The 22,432-nt window shown below is 28.7% G+C and overlaps 2 protein-coding genes across 4 annotated transcripts; both read right to left on the bottom strand.

The window, feature by feature from the left end:
* Window positions 1-91: 91 nt before the first annotated feature.
* Window positions 92-5,078, bottom strand: LOC132939744 (inositol polyphosphate 5-phosphatase K-like). Its single transcript, XM_061007083.1, has 9 exons — window positions 4,324-5,078; window positions 4,118-4,231; window positions 2,414-2,491; window positions 2,192-2,339; window positions 1,957-2,129; window positions 1,335-1,589; window positions 1,121-1,268; window positions 897-1,043; window positions 92-841 (listed from the first exon to the last, which is right to left on the bottom strand). Exons 1-9 carry the CDS (start codon window positions 4,335-4,337, stop codon window positions 521-523), a joined length of 1,398 nt encoding a protein of 465 aa, XP_060863066.1. The 5' UTR covers window positions 4,338-5,078; the 3' UTR covers window positions 92-520.
* Window positions 5,079-9,946: 4,868 nt separating this feature from the next.
* On the bottom strand, window positions 9,947-18,286 carry LOC132938708 (protein LSM14 homolog car-1). Of its 3 annotated transcripts, none has more exons than XM_061005703.1 (9): window positions 17,899-18,286; window positions 14,913-15,064; window positions 14,635-14,848; window positions 12,579-12,783; window positions 12,410-12,509; window positions 12,051-12,336; window positions 11,199-11,451; window positions 10,803-11,131; window positions 9,947-10,714 (listed from the first exon to the last, which is right to left on the bottom strand). In XM_061005703.1, the coding sequence occupies exons 1-9, from the start codon at window positions 18,011-18,013 to the stop codon at window positions 10,710-10,712; spliced, it is 1,659 nt and encodes a 552-aa protein (XP_060861686.1). In that variant the 5' UTR covers window positions 18,014-18,286; the 3' UTR covers window positions 9,947-10,709. The 3 variants fall into 3 exon arrangements, with proteins under 3 accessions (XP_060861686.1, XP_060861685.1, XP_060861687.1); XM_061005702.1 differs by having other exon boundaries at window positions 9,947-10,717; window positions 17,899-18,285; XM_061005704.1 differs by having other exon boundaries at window positions 9,947-10,717; window positions 14,704-14,848; window positions 17,899-18,285.
* Between the last annotated feature and the right edge of the window lie 4,146 nt (window positions 18,287-22,432).

Here is a 22,432-nt window from a genome sequence, read left to right as displayed (position 1 = left end):
TATTTTACAATGAATTTGATAAAATACCAGTAATTTTATTTTTAAATTGTAATAAAATTGAAGTCAAGAAACTTTCGTCACAGACAGCATATAAAATGGGTTTGCAATATATTTAATAATAAAAATATAATACACATTAAAAATATCAAAACTTTAACATCTTATATTCAACATTGTCATCTATCTTAATAACTAAGCTGGATTGCTGGAACTATACAGAACACCTGATGTAGCAGTTATATGTTATCAGCAAATAGCTAGAAAGATATTTCAATGATTGTTCTATATCCATAACGGTTTGCAGCATAAAATATCATCCTGCATAGCTACAGCCTTAATCACAGATAATTTCTAAACACTAGTATGAGCAATTAATAAACACGTGTTGAAACAGAAACAGAATTTAAAACAATATTTCATTAATAACTAGTGGACGTTTTGAACAAACATAAAATAATTTTCCCTTCTAATTAAGTACATAACACTTAAATGATACAACATAGGGATATATCAAAAAATTCTACCAACCAAATTCATGAGATGTATTTAACGCACATGTTTGTTTGGTAGCAATAAATGGATTTGATACTCCGAGCACTGAATTATTAGTACTACTAAAATATATTAGTCTATAAGTGCCTGGATTGAGCACTGAAGTTTCTGAAAATTTCAAACACACTCTTTTTGAACCATCTGAAAATACTTCAGGAACAAATTTTACTCTACACACAGATGTCATGTCATCAAATCGTCTATATTCATCATTTGATTCATCACATTCCATGATCTCTGAAGGTAAGTACACATACGATATATAGTCATCAAGACTAGTATATTTCTCCTAAAACATATGTTGATTAAGATTCTGACTATAAATTACTAATAATTCTACATACTTGGAATACTCCTATCCAATCATTCACATATGGAATATATTCTTTAATCTGCAAATTAACTTCATTTTCTGTTTCTAATTGCCATATCTTTATTGGTTGGAAAATTACAGGTTGGTCAACATTGTTGAAATGTCCTTCACTAGATATCTGTAAAAAAAAAATTTATATATGGAGATGTAATAACAAACCATTTAATGGAGTCATGGAGATGTAAGCTATATTACTTGAACACTGGATTCGCTATAAACTGGTCTATGGTCACTTAATCGTATTGACTCAATGTACTTATACGATAATACCTCTAGTACACACTTTTCATTTGATGAATCAATTGTTTTGTATAAAATGCGATCTGTCCATGCAGGTCTTCTCCTAATAACAATATTTGATATAAGAAATATATTTATACATATATCTATATCTACAGGTAAAACATACTTGAGATCATAACTGCTGGACCCGAAAATATATCGATAGGTAGGCGGAAACATTGGCAAATGTTCAAAAAATCCTTTAAAAGCTTTTGATTTTTGCATGACTGAACTTAACTCATCTTGGGCCCAGATGTCAGGTAATGTTGTTGCAGTTCTCAGTGATAAATTCACATTGTTAACGTGGCGAGCAATTTCTTCAGCTGACTTTAGTTTACTATTGTCTAAACGAAAATTGAGATCGCCAAACCAAAAAACATAACTAAAGAAATAGTAAGTATAAATCATTAAAAAATTAATTCTTAAATATCTAAAATAATAATAAAGGTAGTTCTTTAACTGTGTAATTTAAATGTTAGTACCTATTTGTCAGAATAAAAAATTATATTTTGATATAAAATTTTTTTCAAATGTACTTCAATTTTGCTGGCATACATTATTTGTTTAATTTTATTTGCCGTAACCCATTTATAAAACGTACAATTGTTTAAAAATCTCAGTCAAATTTAAAACTGTTAGTTTCAAAAAAAAAATTAATTTTTTTAAGAATTTCGTGCAATATTATATAAAATGTTCATAATACAAAAACATTTATTGCTGAAATTAGTTTACAAAAGTAATTTACATACTCGTGATCCAAAATAACTTTTCTAGATGAACCAAAATGTTGACTCCCAATGATTGTGTGATAATCATTAATTCTATGTTTTAAATATTCTTCATGCGCGGCAAAGTGACAGTTCACACAGCATATTGTTGCCCCATAAATTTTAAAACTAAAACTGACAGCACCTTTATTTCCCTAAAAATGAAAAAAGACAACAATTTCAACATTTTTCAAACTAATAATAAAACAATAATTACCCAAACACCCAAAAGTCCAGTACGTGTTTCTGAAGTTTGCATTTCTTTTAAAAGAGGAACATGTTTTCGTTTACAAAATATATTTAACAGCAATCCGACCATTTTTACAGTACGTATTTTCACATAATGATAGCCACTTAACACATCCCTATAAAATACAAATTTAACTACATTATACTTAACTACATTTTAAAATTAAAATGGTAAACATTTTATTTGAACCTAAGAGCTGCTGTCCAAGGGTCATCAAATACTGAATCAAGTAATAAGTTTTGAGGTTGAGCCTTGATTTCTTGAAACCTTAAATTTTAAAATAAACAATTTAAATAATAAATCGAAAATAAATTACTACATTTTGCTAAAGACAATAGCAAATATTACAATAATCTTATTTAAAAAAATATTAATGCATTACTTTTTTATACATACAAAATTGATCTTATTTTTACATCTATAAAACCAAACTGTGCTCAGTTAAATGATCAATTCATTTATTGATATAAAAATATTTTATTTAAAATAAGTAAATTAAAATAGAACCTACATAATATATTATTTATGAAATAATGTGTGTAATAATATTTGGTAGGTAATCAATGATTTTTGAGGAGTATGTTGTATGTTAAGCAACATTTTTTATCCCTTTAATAGCCATACATTTAACATAAGATATAAGTTAAGACATCAATTTTCCTAATAATATATCAATATAGGTAACATAGAACATTTAAATATATTTATTTTAGTTGGTATAAAGTACTCGAGAATTTTATATATCAAAACAACACGTTAAATCTCAAGTTCTTTTTATGGACATTTAATTTTTAGAATATTATAATAGCATTGGGCCACTTGTTATCGCATACATAGTAAATATATATTCAAGTGGATTGTAAATATAATTTTCTATTTTATTTTTGCAAATATACAGAAAATACATATTATAATACAGTATAATTTTAATTTGAATCTAAAAGAAATATTTTTAAATGAAGATCCAGTTTAAAATCATGATAAACTATTGAGTAATGTGATCTTTTGTTAATATCAAAAAAATCTCATTTTAAGCGTTTTTACATTTTTTGAGTTCTGAAGGTCATATTTACCAAATGTAAGTTTCAATTTATAGTGGCATTACGAATCCGTACATTATGCATGCACATAAAAATATATTTTATAATCAATTAGAATTATCACAGAATATAATATATTTAATTATGATTATCGTAAAATATGTAAGTCATACAATAAATAGTATACAATTTAATATTTTAAACATTAAAACATTCAAGTAAGAAAGTTCAGAGTATCATTCAATATTGAATGTTATAAACAGATTTTTGCCAATAGTATCATAAGACAAAATACAATATTTCATAAATATTTTTGTTGCATAAGTATATGAAATAAAATAAATGAAACTATTATCATAAATAAGTTATAAGTATTATTCTGTCAGATAGTAAATAATTAACTAGATAGGTAATGCAATATTGTTGTACATAATAAGTTCATAAAATATGAATCATACAAATTTTAAAAAACAACATTAAACAAATATCTAACTATATGGATCATGGGTGCCGTGAAATTAAGTTTTTTATTAGTTCTTATTGCCAACAAGTTTTATGAATTCTGAATTGTAATGCTTCATTTATTATTTTTTTTTTTCACACAACCATGTTAAATATTTTCAAGTACCTGCGACTAATTAGATTATGGTTTTTTTTTTTTAATACTGTGTTGAAATTCAGAAATATATTTAAATAATTTACTATGTGATTGCAACACCTTATTTATATGTGACAGGTGACATGACATCAGGTATCACCGAGGCCAATTCTCCAACAGTTATAGGTAGATTTATTATTAACATTTTCTGCGTAATATGTGCAACATTAAAATGTACACCTAAAACAAACTCACCCAAATAAACAAAAATCTGGTAGCTGGTGTTCCGTGCGGCCGTTCCATTGTAGCAAATCTTCTAGGGGTTGTCTGGGAGATCTAGTGGCAACGTTGTAGGTAACGGTGTAGAACCTGGTTGCACAGAAACAAAAAAAAAAAGGATAGCGTTAGGTTCAAATGGGTGAATGGTCGTATCATCAGCACCGTTGTGACACAACGCTTACGTTAAATCGCCCATTTTCGCTCGTCCATGAGAATGGATGACTGCCTGGCTACGCAGTCAACGGCCTTGTGGACAGGACGGTCTTCACGCGAGACACCGACTGCCTTGGTCGGCGGACAACACTACAGTGACGGCCGGACGGAAATGGGAAACCGGTCGCGACGATCAAGGCGATCAGAAGACACCACCTCGTCTTCAATTGTTACGCGTCAGCTACACCGTCTATAGTCGCGTCGACGATGACAAGAACGGAGCGCCGGCCGATCGTCCTCGGGTTGCGTGCATTTGACTACTGCCGCGAGCAGGCTGTCGCGCGAGTGGTAAAACTAGTACGACCACTACGTCTCGTAGTTGCGGTAGTAAAACTAGTAACAGAAACAACAACAACAGTGGTAGTAATAGTAGTAGTGAAACCACTTGTAGGCCGACGACGATTGTTATTGCGGCGGCGGCGATTCGCTGCGAATCCAATGTCGTCGTGGAATACCATTTTTATTTTTTTTCGTTTACGCTGTCGCCGCCTTAGGTGGGGAATATTCGAGCGCGTTGCGCGAACAACACATTAGTTCAGTACAATCACAACATTGGGAACGGGCTATTATTATTATTATTTGCGGAAGGAGTGTACACAACTTTCTTTTCACTATTACACTCACTGTTTACTAATTACTCTTATAAGTATGTTACGCGTCCCGCGAGCAGCTGCTGCTGCTGCTGCACTTGTTGTCGTCGTCCGGGAAATTTTTGTACACCCGACGTTCTAATAAACACGATAGTCGTTGTTTATTATATTTCAAATCACCCCCCCCCCCCCCACGACAACCGTACGTGATATCAGCGGTGATAACGACGACGACGCGACCTTGACCGTCAGCGACCTAGTGTCGTAATATAGTACGCCCACAGGATAACTACGCGGCAGCAGCAGCTGCAGATTTTCATTTAGCAAGGTAGATTTCCGAAACTGGAGAACGGATTTTGTTGTTTGGTGTCTTGTTAGATTCACATTGGCTAGGAGAAGTGCAGTGAAGATTTTCAGAACCTTATCTCCAATTGTTAATTCACTATAAAGCTGTAAAGCTGAAAAACATCAAAAAACGCCAAATAAAATTTGTTTTAATTTTTTTTAATGTTCTGTAGTGAATTAACTATTAAAGATAAAGTTCTGAAAATCTTCACTGTACTTCTCATAACCAATGTGAATCTAATAAGAACCCAAACAACGAAATCCGCTGTCCGGTTTCGGAAATCTATCTCACTAAATGAAAATAAAAATGATTTTTTGTGGGGCTATACACATTTTTCTGGATTCAAATTGTTAAACCGCTTGGCCGCTTGGATGTGGTATCAGTTAATAGATTTCTAAAAATTAAAAATCAAGAAAGTTTACATACCGATCCCTGACTTGGCAAGCGTTTTTTGTTGCGTTTTTAATGCCCCATTTGGAAATTTGTAATAGTTAAAACGTAAATTCGAATACGTAATTTTATAATACGTGCATCCATTTCGGAAAACATACCTAATATTCATATTACTATATTATTTTATTCATTTAAAATAATATAAATTGAATATTAGTTAAACGCTATCGACTATCGTCGTAAAGTGTAAACATCGAATAAAAATGCATGGTCGTAATTATATTAAAGTAAAATATAATATTAGTCCTGGAATAGCAAATATTTAACCCTGTTAGTGCGGCCCAACTGAATTTCCAACGGAAAACTAAAATATGTAAGGAACCCGGTGACCGGTTAGTATTATATTTTAGTTGCCACTTGCCACCCTAATAATTATAATACTTTTCTACTAATCTACTACCCGATACCTATTTGGGAGGGAATGAGGGATTGACAGAGTGTATTATATCGACAAAAACAGGCTACACATCCGCGGCAAAAGCGGAAATCCATTAAATTTCAGGGGGGGGGAGGGGGTAAAAAATGTTTCCCCTTTCAACAAATTGTTGCCATATAAATATTTAGTTAGTAAGTACATAAGTATTTATATAAAATTAACGAAATTAATTATAAGCTGGATTATATTGTAAGAGATCAATAACTGTGAAATGTATTGTCTTCAGAAAATTTAAAATAACTTAAGGAAATTCAATTAATTATGAGTAGGTTCAATTAAGGCACAACAATACCTTTATTTAAATCAAATATACAAATAATCAACTTATTTATTTACATTGTTACACTTCATTGTTATACTTTAACTTAAAACTAATAACTTTTATAAATTCAAGTTGTCTGGTTATTTTTTGCTGAGAAACTTGAAACTTGTTATTTGCTAATAAAAATCATCAGGAATTTCTTATAAAAAAAATTTGATAGTTTTAAAAAAAGATACCTAGCTAGGATAACATAACTTAAATTGTATTAAATATCCGTATATAATACGGTCAAATTACATAAGATAGGAACACAATGTATGGAAATAATAAATTTTTTCAAAACCCCAACCAATAAATTTATCATTATTGATTGTTGACTATTAGAATTTAGAGTCAACCCAAATAATAAAATAATAATGTAGCTATTAGAGCAAACAGTAATAAGGAAATAGCCAAAAAAAAAATGTATAGCAATAAACAAGGCTAGCTCTTATTGATTTAGATATAACTCCCCTATGGGTTGTTTTAAATAAATAGTTTTATTAGCCCCCCCCCCCCCCCCCCAGAATTTTGACCCTAGTTTCGGCTAGCCCATACCATATTGTTAATTAATAGATACTATTATTTAGCTAATACCACATAATATAATATGACACAGTACCAGTCGAAAGAATATAATAAGCATTATTTTATTTTAGATTTACTATGAGTAAATATAAGGAGTAATGGCGAAAATACATATTTTTATTTATAAACAATGCCGCTCCTAAGGTTCCAAAAAAATTTGCCGCCCTGTATGCGGTCGCACGTGCCCTCTGCCAGCCTTGTATATGATTTAGTTCATTTATTATTGATACCCATTTAAAATCAAAATAGATATTGTATGGACTATGGAATTGTAAAAACAAAATCTCAATATTTTGAGCATAGCTAGAGCATTACCATGAATGTATTGATTTTACAATGTGTGTTTTTTTATTTTTTAATTTTTGTGTCTGTCATCACATTTTAGGACAGTAAAAATGCTTAGATTTTCTTCAACCGTATCTTTTCTGATAGGAAAGTGAATCTAGTTGGTACTTTGGGATATCCCAGTAGTTTTCAAAAGCGCCGTGAAAAACAAAAGAAAAATTAAGGAAAAACGGGAATTTTAAAGTAAAATCTGTTTTCGAGAAAATCGATTTTGGTTTTTGTTGTAACTCTAAAACAAATGAACGCATATAATGACATTTTCACTGGTTGTTTATATTTGCATTTTCTATACACGATAAAATTTAAAAATATTTTGATTTTTAACTGTTTAGGAACATTTTCAGTTTCCAATTTTATTAGTATTTTATAATTATTTTTCTATAGGTAGATGTTAATAAAACTTTATTTGTTAGGTAAAAAAGCTTGAAAATTTAATACAAGGCTCCTACTATATTGTTACAATGATATTTGAAAAATATTAAAAATCTTTAGTCACAGTTTTTATTTTTAAGCATTTAAAGTTCAACTCTTGACAAAATACGGAAAAATGACGAAAGTTGTACAGCAGAGCGACATCCACTAACCCACCTTTTTTTAGGATGCATTTACTATTAATTGTGCAATTATGCTTGGTTTGAAGTCGTACATTTCATTAACCACGGTCCACGACCCTTCACAAATGCTTAACGCCGGGCCTGCCTGGTCATATTATAACCGAACCAAAAAAAAAACACTTCGCTCTTTGCTCACAAGCTAATTTCGACTAATATATTTATTTCTACAAAACTCTCACCTTACATAACTTTATACGCGTCTGCGGCAAAAATAACATAATTTTAAAGTTTTAAAGCAAATAGACGAGGTACCGCAAGACTTAAATTAGTTTGAAATCTGGAAACATAGCATTATTTTCCCCGTAAGACCTTCTAATTGAATTTTTTTTAAACTTTTTAATCGTGCAATTAATATATTTATTTTGATCATTATATAGGTACTAGCTGGTAGGTATTGTTCACTATTAATATAGTAGGTATATATCATTTCAGTGCATGTTATTGTAGTAAATAGATAGGTATTGTTAACTACCTATCAATTATTATCATATTATCTAATAGCAGTATTGCACTATAATCATAAAACTATATTAAAACAAAACAAGGTTTACTTAATTCAAAAAGTATTCCTGCAAATACTATAAATTAATTTAAATACTTTACAAGACTGGTAGGTAGTAACTATACATAACGTCATGTAGCTAAACCAAATTACTTTTTATAAGGTAATCGTATTCCTATAATATAGTATAGGCAGTATAGCGCGTTACCGTTTCAAATACAGTGGCTTTATTTTAATATGCATATTTATGTATAAGATGTACAATATATACAAATCATTTCTAGAAAATTGAGGAAGTGGGCCCAATAGTATTGTATTTTAAATATGCAAATCACAAATACCTTCCGCGGTCCAAATGACGCCATGGTATCGAGATTAAAATACAAAATTATACAATATTAAATGTGTTTTGGACATTTCTATTTGCTAGGTAGTCAAAAAGCTTGAAAATTGAATTCAACCACCCTCTTAGTAGTTAGTTGTTCTTATAACTTATAAAAAAGCATCAAAAATGTATTGCCACAATTTTATTTTTATGGATCATGAAGTTATAATTCAATCTACGATCTAACTTTACTAATACAAATAAATGAAGAAATATGCTAGATATAGGCTGAAACACCAGCATTCCATTTAAATGTAGCACACTACATAGCAGAGCAGCATTACCACTTTTTTAAAAAATTTAACTTTGAACAAGCAATGTAAGTAAAACATCTATTATGCAAAATTGTTTTGAAAAATAAAATCTTTAACCAACCCAAAAGATTAGTTAAAATCAAAAATCTTTCATGAAAAAAATGACACTGAACAGGTATTATATAGTAGGTATATTATTGTAATGTCGTGTAACATCAAATGCATTGTTTATTTTACGTATTTAGTATATTATTAATAATAATATAAATAAATTTCTTTTAAGATTGTATCGTTAAATATTTTTTTGAACATCGCTGAAATTTACAATACCCAATTTTATTGAGTAATAACCAATAAGACATAATATTAAAGAGGTTCCTGAATAATATTAACTCACAAGGAGGACCTAAGACAAAGTTCCAAATCTACCTTTACCAAAAAGAGGATACAAGTAGAGTGAAATTAAAAATTATTTCATATATTTAAACGATATAAACTTTTTCATAAATGCATTCATTTAAAAGCAGAAAAAAAAGGAAACTTACACATTTTTATTAAATACTAATAAGTTCAGTAGTATGGATTCTTATGTACAATGAACCAATCTGAAATGATACTTCATTAGCTTCAGGAAATACCTTCAGATACATAATTTTAAAATATAATATGCAAGGCTGGTATGTAAAAAATATTAATTCAGTCATACTTGATTTCACCATTTTTTTTTAATATAACATTAACTAAATAAATTATAAATGTTAAAAGAAAAACGCACAACTAATGGTAAAAAAAAATGTACATATATTTTTTTTTAAATGATATAATCTAATACATATATATATATTATATATATTTGTGTTATTTGTTTAATTTAAACAAACAAAATCACATTTTTTTTTTAAATTTTAGTATCTTTGTATTTTTTTCTTACATAGGCTAAAGTTTTAACAAATTTTTTTACATCTAGTTAATATAGTTTCTTACAAATTTGGGTTCTATTAACCTAGAATCTGGTTTTAGATATTTATTTATAGATGAAACCGATCACCTTAATGAGAAAAACCTAATGCAGAAACTATGAAATGAAGAACAAACCATAAATTATTATATTTTTAAAAACAGCCGTCAAAAAAGAATTAATTAAAAAAAAATTGTCTAAACAGAACTAAAACTAAAGATAAAGAACAGTCTGGGAAAGTTAATTTTAAATTAATAATAATTATGTTCTTTCAAAAAAATAAAAATTAAATATACTTAGGAATATGATGACTTAAGTCCCAGAGTTTTAAGTGTGCATGCGGCCAAAAACTTCCGCTCAACCGGATATCATTTAACAAAATATACCAAATTACCAATTGAATTCATCACAAATTATGCACGGCAACAATTAAAATCTTGGGTTTATAAAGAGAAGAAATGTAAACTATATACAAAGTAATTTTTCCATGGGAAATAATTTTTTTAAACTTTTTTTTTGTTTTTGTTTTTTTTTTTATGTAAGTTAAATATACAGCGATATTGAAATTTAGACTGTGAATTCTTCAGGCTACTGCAAAAAAAAAAAAAAATTAATTCCACTCGATATCAGACATGTAAGGTACAAAACATAAATTTTATTTAAAATCAATATTAACCTGATACTCGTTGAGGAGATACTGCATTTGGTTGGCGTTGATCCTGTTTGTTGGTTGCTCTTGGTCGGTAGTTATAGCCACGGTTACCAGGATTATTACGCATATATCCATTATTTGACTGTTGACGGTAGTTATAATTTACTCCTTGGCGATTGTTGTTGTAATTGTTACCATTATTGTAGGCGTTAGGGTTGGCACGGTAATTAGTGTTATTATTGTTATAATAACCCCCACGGCCACGGTGGTATTGACCACGCCTTGCCATTGCTACACCAAATGTCTCTGAATTTAATTTACGTTCCGTACGCCAATCAGTTCTTTGTGAATGTCTACAAAAATACAATAATAAAAAAGTATAATTAATTTTAATGTTTTAAATAAATATATTATAGTTACCCTTTGCTTCTTTCAACTGCTTCACAGCTGATTGTGTCGAAGAATGATTTGGATTTATCATAAAATGTCTTTTGATCATCATCTCCTTCATTTTCATTTTCTACAACACCAGTTTCATTTCCGCTTTCAATACGATGAGTTTTTTTTACATGAACTAAATCTCCGTCATTTAAATGGGGTATTGAATCACCATTAACTGATGAAGCACCATTTACTACAGTTACTTCTTCGGTTGAATCATCAAAACCATCATCTAAAGATGTCAAAATAAAAATATTATACAATTTAAAATAATAATTTATTGTATATCCCCTTGAACCACAAAGGCTGTAAGAAGATTTACCTAAATTCTAGTATTTAAATGGATATTATCTTGCCTTTGGTATACTATACTATCTATACTCCTAACACATTCAGAAGGCATTTTGGCGCAGGGGATTTACAATAAATGGGGATGGCAAAACCACAGGTCATGTTTGACTGTCATCAAAGAAAAATTGGACAGCGCATTTTACATTAATGCCAGGTGATCCATATAACCATATGACTGAGAGAGAAAAAACATAAAGTGACGGGGCTCACATAAGAAACTGTATACATTTTACTACTTTGTTACTTTTCTCGATCACTCTATATACCACTGACTCTTCGCTCTCAGAGCGCTGTCCATTAGTTTATATGTCTATGGTCCCCGCCAAGGTTTCTGAATTGAGTTGTACAGTTTAGATCATATTTCAAGGTTATAATATTATAATCTTTTAAGTTTCACATTATTATGTAACATAAGTTCAAGCAATATATAAATTTTCTTAATTTGAGTTTTAATATTTTTAAATATTAGTATTTACTTACCTATCTTGGTTCTAGATAGTTTTTTTATAATCTCCTGAAATTCACTATTTGCCTTATCAAAATCATAATCCTCATCAAACTTCAACGAATTTGTTCTTGGTCCCTGTGCTTTACTAGGAGCTGGAAGACCAGTAGACCTATTATAAAATGAACGACCTCCTGTAGCATTGTTCGGAACTGGATTTGGTCTTCTAACTTGTTGTTGTTGTTGCTGTTGTTGCTGATTATTTTGGTGATTATTCCAATTACGACCATTCATATTCCTATTTCCACCCTGACGGTTAGCCTAAAAAATAATTTATATTAGAATTTAGTTTGCAATGAACAAATAAGTACCTTCTCAATACAATAAGACTTACAAAATGTTGATTATTATCCTGATGTTGAAAATCGTTCCTTTGATATTGTTGGTCATTACGTTGTTGGTAATGTTGCTGTTCGTTCCTTTGATAATTTTGCCTTTAAAAATAAAACAATTTTTTGCCTCTTTTATAGAGTATTCAAATTAATCTGAAACGAAATATTTACCCTTGTTGCCTAACTTGTTTACGAGTATCAGAAGAAGACGTAGATCTGTTACGCTGATTTCTTCCTCCTCTTCCATTTCCTGGACTTTGTTGATTTCCGGTTTGAATACTTTGATCAAAAGTTGGGCTATTACGTTGACCATTAAATACATTTGGCTGTGCTGGTGTAGATGAACGGGAACCACCAGATATTAAATCTAGGACATCTTTAAAATAGGGGCTTCATAAGTATATGAAAATAAATAAACATTGAAAATCTAATATTTCAAAAAAAGCAATACTACGGATATAAAAAGCATAGTATTCATAAACAATGCAATTTTTATAACTTAATGTTCAACAAATCTAGAAAATTAATCGTTCTATATGACGTGATACAATAGGTTTTCAAGCCATTAATATATATCCAGTATACAATATAATTTTATTTTTAAGTTAGACTTTGGAAAGTTAAGTTTAACGTTGTATTTTTTTAAGTTATCTACAAGAAATAAAAACAAAGGAATTAGCTCTGAAACATTGTAGTTATTTTATGTAATGTAATGGTATGTATATTATGTTAGATATGAATTCAATGAGAATCAATTTTGAGCGGAAACAGGCAGTCTGCAAGTCAATATTTTTTGTGTTTGTGTTGCTATTAGTAATTATTTTTCATAAGTGATTTGGATCTTTGAACTTGAACTTACCTTTGCCAATAACAAATCATAAATATTATCAAGTAGTTATTATATGACTGACGGTTTTTAACTTAAGAACTCATTTTCAATTGGTTTAAAATTTAAAAATAAAAGTACTTTGGCATCGAAGAATAAGAGTTCACTAATTTGATAAATGTGATTATTTTTGTGTCATATCTCATAGCTTAGAATTAATCTAAAATGTTTTGAAATTGTCTTTGTGTTTAAATAATAATGAAATTTTTCAATAATTAATATTTTAAAATTAATATTAATATTTCTTATTCCTAATATGTGTTTGAATATTTTATGTCATATAAAATTTGAACTTCAATCACCCATAAAAATGTATGGATTCAATGCACACTGAACTTTATTTTAAATTCCAGATAAAAAAACATATTAGCAAGTGTAATAATTTTTTTAGTCTGAAGTCTTATAATTAAAATATAAAACTGCAAATAGTTAAAATATTTTCATGATTTTGAAGAATTACATAAAATTTCGATTTTGGAGAAACTAAAAAAATCTAGTCTTAGTTATTTATATTTAAATTACAAAAAAAAATCAATTTTGCCAAACTGTTTTTCTTTAAAAATTTTAGTTTTCTGTACCGAATTGTAATGAGCAGTTTAACTTGATTATTTTGAAAAATTACACTTAACTAAACCACAACTAAAATACCAACTATATCTAATTCACTACCAGAAACTACTCTTGAATTTCAACATCAAAGCACTTTTTCAAAGTCTACAGACATGAAAAAAACACTTAGTTGTAAAACCAATACATTTATTGTTTGTAATCTAAAGTAGATTAAGCCCTTATCATGCATTTTAATACATAGTTATAATCTATATATAATACTACATAACAATTCCTAGTCTTTACAAAATAATTGTACAAAACAACAAGCTTAGCAACAACAATCAAGTTAAAGAATTCCAAGTTATAAAGTATGTTTCTATTAATTTTTATTTAAAAAAGCAAAAACTATTTTTAATATTTTGTTAACATTGTAATAAATATGGTTTTGAAGTAGGTATGTACTATTCAACAAAATAAGAAACTTAAGAAATTAATGAGATACGTTAAGGTGTAGATATTTTATCATTAATTAAATACTTTCTATTATTTATAAGCATTGTTTTTGTTTAGATATTGATAAAAATAAATAAGTCCATATAGATTTGTTTTGGTTTGTGAAATTTGTGTAATAACCTTATGTATCACTTTTTAAAATTCACTAAAAGCATTCAGAAAGGTGATTGACATGCATAAAGATTTTGGAAGATTTTTACAATAGTACCCAATAGCAATATGTACAAGCATGCCAAATATGCCCAAGCATTTGGATTTGTGTATGCGTGTACATACCAGATTGGGCAGTCATCGGTTGTTTCTGCTGAATTACTGGTTGTGGATCTAAAATCAGAGGAGACTCACTTGCTTGCTTATGTGATGGTCCAGCATTTAAGTTCACACCAGACATAGGGTTATAAGAGTTTCCAACCTGATTGACTGAACCTAGTTCATCCATAGATTGATAATTAGCATTAAAGCCACCCATAGTATTTGGAGGTACTGATAGCTATAAATAATTATACAATAATGAGTTGGCATTGAAATGATACAATTGTTTATGAAATAGTTACCTGTACAATAGCAGGATCATTGAGAGCTATTTGAGGAGTGATAACTTTAATATCTTTAATATCAGAGCCGCGAAATAGTATATAGTTGTATATTTGACTTTGTGCTGGAACCTTAAATTCTGTTGGACGATCCTCTGTTCCAAAAGATTGTACTGAAAGTAAGTTAATATATATTTAGCAAACAATATTTTTAAATGTTTTAATTAAATTAAGTTATTTTAAAAAACAATACAGATTATATTATATATTAGGCTTCAACAATATCAATATTTTGATTCGATATCAATTTTGCAAACTTTTTTTTTCAGAAATTTAGGTCTCGATAATTGATGTACAGCAAGATAAACTGATTTTAATGTCAAAGCTCTTGAATAATATATTTCAAAACAATTAATTGTTAATATAATACCCACTAGTTACTACCTAGTAAATTGATTATTTGAGTATTGACATTTATGATAAGTCATAGAGATATCGGAATATCGATACCTACATTTTTTTTTCGATATCGATATTCAAAAACATATTGTTGAAGAAGCCGATTATATATATTTAAAATTGCATTTATATATATATATATATATATATAAATAAATGAAAGTATGTTTGTATGGGGACTAATTGACTTGAAAGCTATACTGAACCCATTGACACAACATTTTGCACACATTCATTGAGACTCAGGAAGTTTATTTATTATTTATTCGATTCTTTTTTTCAAACAATTAAAGGTTGCTATAGGAAGGGTTACACATGAATTTTGTTTTGGCTCATGAAAATCAAATTATTTTATTTGTATATATTTTATTATTTATATGGAAGTGTCCATTGATTACAAAGATACATTTTTATTTTTTTAAATAGTATGGACTCGTTAAGCGGTTTCAATCTTTGTAAGGTCATGACCCTCCATGATGTCACAAAGATTTTTGTCGACCCTTTTATTATGATAGCATTAAAAAGTTTATGTATTGGCAACCTCCCAGTTTAAAAATTGCTGGACTAGCTGACTCACCGTGTGTTTATATGGGATTTTTTTTAATTAAAAAAATAATAATATGTATTTAATTGTTTGTACTACAAAAGCAGTGTCTAGAAGTTTAAAATTAAAACAAATACTCCAAAATTTCAAGATTGTTCTTAGAAATAATAGTAAAGATTAGAGTAGTTTATCCACATCCTAAAATATATCAAATGTTATAGCCATCTGGATCATCCATCTGGGCTTAACCAGTTCATAAAGCTAATTGTGATAAAAACAATGTATACCAATGCCGATTTTCTCGTGAACTGAGATACATTAAAACCAGGATACAACTATATATATAGAGGTATAGAATGTTCATTCATTTTTCCACTAGGTTAAGAGGATGTCAGCGCACTATTGGTTTTCTCTCTCTGGCCCACGCGCAACATTAGACAAAACACATTTGCACAGAATCGTTTTTTCTATGTTTTTAAGTAATCTTAGAGTAAAATCACCCATTACAAAAAAGATAGAGAATAATATTTTTGAGGGAATGTCATATTGATTTTAGATTTTATTGTTATTTGACTTTGTATTTAAGTTTCAAAATAAACAAAAAAATGTTGTAAATTTAAATAATGTTTTAAACTGTTTTGAAACAATATTTAGAGAAATCGATATGACATTCCCTCAAAAATATTATTCTCTATCTTTTTTGTAATGGGTGATTTTACTCTAAGATTACTTAAAAACATAGAAAAAACGATTCTGTGCAAATGCGTTTTGTCTAATGTTGCGCGTGGGCCAGAGAGAGAAAACCAATAGTGCGCTGACATCCTCTTAAGTTGCGTTACACATCTAGTACAAAATAAAATACTAAAAAAAAACCATAAATAGATGGTATTCATTAATAAATTATCAACTAGGTAGGTACCTAAATGCTAATATTTTTAATACCTAATAATAAAAAAAATTTCAGACATTACCACTAGCTTTAAGTATAGTGAAACGTGGTTAACTCGAAGTTGAAGAGACCGGCCATAAAGTTCGAGTTATCCAAGGATAATACAATTATAGGAAATTATAGGGACCGGGGAAAAAGTTTGAGGTATTGACGATTTCAAGTTAACCACATTCTATTGTATTAGTTTTAAAAATAATATAAAAACATTGGACATAAATTCATCTTTTAGTAAGTGTTACAAGATCAAACTATTCAAATTTAATTTAAAATTATGAATAGTACCTATTTTAACACTTATATATTGTTATAGAATGATTAGTAATACAGGTAATGTTCATAAGTATTAAAATATAAAAATCATTGTTCTTAATAATAAATAGGTATAACCTGTAAAATAAAAAACATTTGTAATTTTTTTTAATAATATACATGATGTTCAACTAAGTATCTACAAAATTAATTATTTGTACAAATATTAAATATAAATAGGATGTGTTAAGTAGATACTTGGTTAATAAGCTATTCAATATTGTCAGTTTTATGAAGGTATTATATTTGAGATTTCAATGTTATGCAAAAATAGATGGAACAATTATTATACCGATGGGAAAAATATAAGGGCCTAATCAAAAATAGATCGATTTCATAAACGTAATAGCCAATAATGTGGTAATTCAGCATTGGATGACAAATCATTAAGATACCTTTGAAATAAATCGTAAATACTGGAGAAAAATAAATGAAGATAAAGACGGGAAATTACACAAATTTTAAGATAAGGTGTCTAAATATAGTACACCGTCTGTTGAAGTAACATAGAACATTATTAATTTATTAAACTATTTCCATGACGTATTATACACGAGTTCATAATTCTTTCCAAAATTTAAAATTTTATACGTGATTATTATTATGTATAATAATGTTGGTTTTAGGTTAGATAAATAAAATATGTCGAAAAGTTTTATCGGAAACAACAATGACAAAGAGCACCCCGGCGGGTAAAATGTCGACTACATATAAAAGAGTTCATTAAAATGTCTTATGTATATTACCATGAGACAAGGCGATGGTGCATTCCTGTGGGTCGACTGTGAACAGTTTACCCTCGTACCTAATATCCGCCTTTGATATTAGGCTGATCTTACTTCCCAATTCCGGCATACTCATCTTGACGGAAGATGTTCTACTACAATTGTTCTTATGGCGGCAAGTACGCTAATTTATCGCGCAAACGAAAACGTCAGCGCGGAGAAATTATTCTAAACACGATAGAAACCGAAGTAAACTAATAAGGGCCGATGTGCACGAGACGTATCATACGGTGAAGAAAAAAAAATACGGCACGCGAACAACAAACGTTACATCTCCAAACGAAATGAAAATATTTTTTCCTTCACGGAACGAGATACGTACAATGAAGCAAAACGACGCAAATGACGTCAAAGCCAGCCGTCGCCATTTTCCTGGTAGGTGTCTATCAGTCTGGCCAACCACCTGATCACATGGTATGCGCGGTTTATGGAGGGAACTGCGCATAGGCCAACACAGAACGGATTGCATATTTTGCATTGTCTGCCTATAGTGCCGGCTTGTCGTTGTCGGTCTATCGTACAACACTCACAGTCGATAATAATATACAATATTATTGTACGATATAATATCTGTGATTAAATTTTACCGAGACGAGAGTAACTGATAGTGGTTACTGGATGCAGGATAGTAAACCGGTAACCGGTATACATTTTTTCATTATTTTGATAAAATTCTGATGAATTATCCATGGACTTATATTATATTTTATAAGTCTACTATGGGGTTATCCGCCAAACGCCCAAAATAATAATTTGGACTGAAAAAATACTAGAATACTAAATGATAGGACTAAACAAACTAAAAAATGATTTATTTAGTCATAGATTTAGCCACTAGTTTGGTTAAAATTGAATTTGTTTTTAAACTGTACAGCTTGTAAAAATAGTAATAGTCTATTACACAAGTTTATAATTCCCTCAAAAATTAAAATTCAATGACGAAAAATGTTATTTATTTACTTAATATTTATTAATTTACAGAATATTACTTATAAATATAACGTAATAATATAATTCAGCGTATCATGGGTCTCACTGAACAAGCTCGTGATTAATTTTATTGTTTTCGCTAAACGATGAAATACTTCTTAGTTTTTGGACAATACAATTTTTTATAAACCTTACAGTTTAAAAATAATTCAAAATATATGTCATAACATTTTTTAATAAATTTGATTTTATCAAATTCCCATTTGAAAATATAAATTGTTATATTATAATTATTGTTAGTTTGTGTACCTATCTACTAAGTATCTAGCAACAATCAATTTAGAGAAAACAATTGTACATATTATATTATATACCTACTTCAATAAATGTTTTTTGACTGACAGTGATGTTCACATTATATAAGCACTGAAAATATTGATGGGAATGTGCCTATGTATACTCTGTACAGGGGCGTACAGAAGAGGATTTTATTGGGGGCTAAAGTTTGTATAGTTACTAGTTTGGCCAACCCTAAAAATTGATCCAGAACAACATGTTTTTGTTACCTTAAATTATTTTTATTACCTGTAATATGATTAAATAACAAATTCAAGTTGTAAAACTAATTATGAAAATAATACTCAATACCTACACTATACTACCTATACTATTTATTAGGTATAAGAAAGGGTGGATAAGTAGGTCACTACTCACTATCAGTGGAGTATTTGGCCAAATGTAAACTCCTACAGTCCTACAGGAATAACATTTTTACCTGAAAATCAAAGATACTGAAATCTACTACATGGAGAATTTGTAGTTAAAAATGTATAAAATGTTCAATTTTTATATCTAAGGATTGAAAATTTAAAACAAGGTTCCACGTAAATAGGTTATATAATATACCTGAATTACTTTATTCTCAATAATATCATCAAATATATACTTAGTAATATCATAGGCTGACTGAACGTCTTCGCTAAGAATCGTTTTTTTATTCAATGATATTATATCATTGAATTCAGATTTAACACCATCCATTATAGTGACCCACTTGTAACCTACTGTACAGCATAGCGACACCCACTTGCCCACTTTTTTAACATTATTTTGATTTTTTTACCTATATATACCTGTCATTTGGTTTTTTAATATTGTAATACATTATTTAATAATGTATGGCAATTAAACGATTTAAGCTGGAAGAAATTATTAAATTTGATAGGTAATTTATATAAGTGCAGGACATGAAAGCGGTTCTAGCGATACCCATTTGTTCACCTTTTTAAAAATGAATTTGGCTTTTTTATAAAAATTATTATTTTATTATCGTTTGTAGGAGTTAACGCTATCTTTTGTAGAAGTTAACCATTCCCCGAAAATTTTAGGGGGAATGGGTTTCGACCCCCCAGAATGGAATAATATAATTATTAATAAATAACTTTCCATAAAACTCATTTGTAGGGTTTGGGACTTCTTACATTTGCATATGTTTTTGTATAGTGCTCGTAGATTATACTAGGTAAGTTATAAATTTGTTTTATAAAATGGTGAAATTAAATACAAAGTTTGATATTGCACAACTTTGAAAATTTTAGAAAAAATGCATAATTTGACCAATCTTTAGCATATTTCGTATTTTTTAATATATTTTTGAGTAAAATTATGGGAAAATCATATTTGGATAACATTATACTGCATATATCGATCATTTTTGTGCAACAATTAGTCCTGAACTCTACTTAAATGTATTTTTATAATACTATACACTTACTTACTTTTTATACCCCCCCCCCCCCCACCCCCGCAAAATAAAAATATGAAAATACGCCTCAGGTCATTATAATTTAGGGGTCAAAATCGATCTTTAGAGGAATATCAGGCGTTTGTATTAAAAATGTATTAAGTACACCAATATTAGTTGATCACGTGCACAACCATAAAGTTTAAGACCTAAGCACAGTTTTACGCTTTAAATACAAAGTAAATTATTTTAATTTTAAAGCGAGTTATGAGTAAGTACTTTAAAATGTACAATTTCCAATTTGAAAATACTCATAGTTTGCTTTAAAATTAAAATATAATTAAGGTGAGGTTGTCTAGATAATAATCTTACCTTTAGATTTTATAAGAGGTCAATTCACTCTAATTTTTAAACTAACGGAGCAGGACCGGCACTACAAAGTGCGGGGCGCTGTGCAAAATTGTTTGGATAAAATAATACTTTGTACCTACATACCTACATAAATAAATTATAATATAATACATTTATGAAGAGTTTTAAAACTAAGAATTACACTGTAGATATATTATGTGTAATGTTTTAAATGCTGTACCTAAACCTTTTCAAAGGGACAATTTGTAAATTTATGAACTATAGTGACCGAACGTAACTTTTGGACAAAGTTTGCTACCCAAAAATAGTGTCTATGGACTATAGATAAAAAATAAACAAAAAGATTTACAAGTGGCTTTGTTAAATACCTATTAGGTGTAGGGTAAGCGAATACTATATTAGGTTATTAATCTATTATATTGAAATGGACTGAAACTTAATTATTATAATTTTCTGAATATTTAATTAAAATAATGGAACGCTACTAAAAATACTTTTCATTAAAATATGGGTGATTGGTAAGTAGTTTTATTTAATCTATAAAAAAATAGGAATCAATTGTGTTTTGTTGGTAAATTAATTTATAAGAAAAAATTAATTCCCAAATACCTAACATACGCGAGGATACCTATTTATCTATTTCCACATTAATCAAAACAATAAAAATATAATTTTTTTTAAAATAACAATAGTAATTATTGCAAAAGACTAATTTACTAAGAAAAAAAATGTTATTTTATCATACTAATTTAAAAAAAAAATTATTTAAAATTCCTTATTTGCACTAAAAGAGCCAAAATATTTTTATATTAAGAAATGATAATATAAATATTTGTTAAAAAATTCAATTCTAGTTATTAGTTTTGTAATTGCAATAAAGTAGGTAACGAAATACATTTTAACAAAAACTTGTTTTTGTAAAAATACCCACATTTTCCACAAAGAACGAATTATAGATCCAATTTCCTATAAGAAACCATCCTCAAAGTTGAACAATTATACTGCACCAAAAAGTAATGACAGACACAAAAAAACAAAACACAATGTAAAACCAATAGAATTGTCATAATTCATTAACATCTCACAAGATGTATAAATAATTATTTCATAATAAATTTATATTTTGGTCAATAATAACATATTTAATTTTCCTAGAGTAAATCTTCTCATATGATACATTTTCATTAATCAATTGTTATGTTCTATAGGTACTAATATGTAAGATTTGTAACAGAAATATTACATTTAGTGCATTCACCGGCACCATATTTACTGCATTTTGAGGTAATAAAATTTAAAACCCACTTAAATTAATAGATATTTTGGTCATAATTAACTGACAATTTTTTTTTGGGGGGGGGGGATGGACCCAACCATATTACTTGGTGTAAAGGTTGTTATACATTGGATATATGGGGAGAAAATATTGAATAACTTTTGGCTACACCT

The sequence above is a fragment of the Metopolophium dirhodum genome, chromosome 2, assembly GCF_019925205.1.
Source record: "Metopolophium dirhodum isolate CAU chromosome 2, ASM1992520v1, whole genome shotgun sequence".
Lineage (NCBI taxonomy): Eukaryota > Metazoa > Arthropoda > Insecta > Hemiptera > Aphididae > Metopolophium > Metopolophium dirhodum.
Note: the sequence above shows the minus strand (reverse complement) of the source record. Positions and strands in the feature narration are given on the sequence as shown.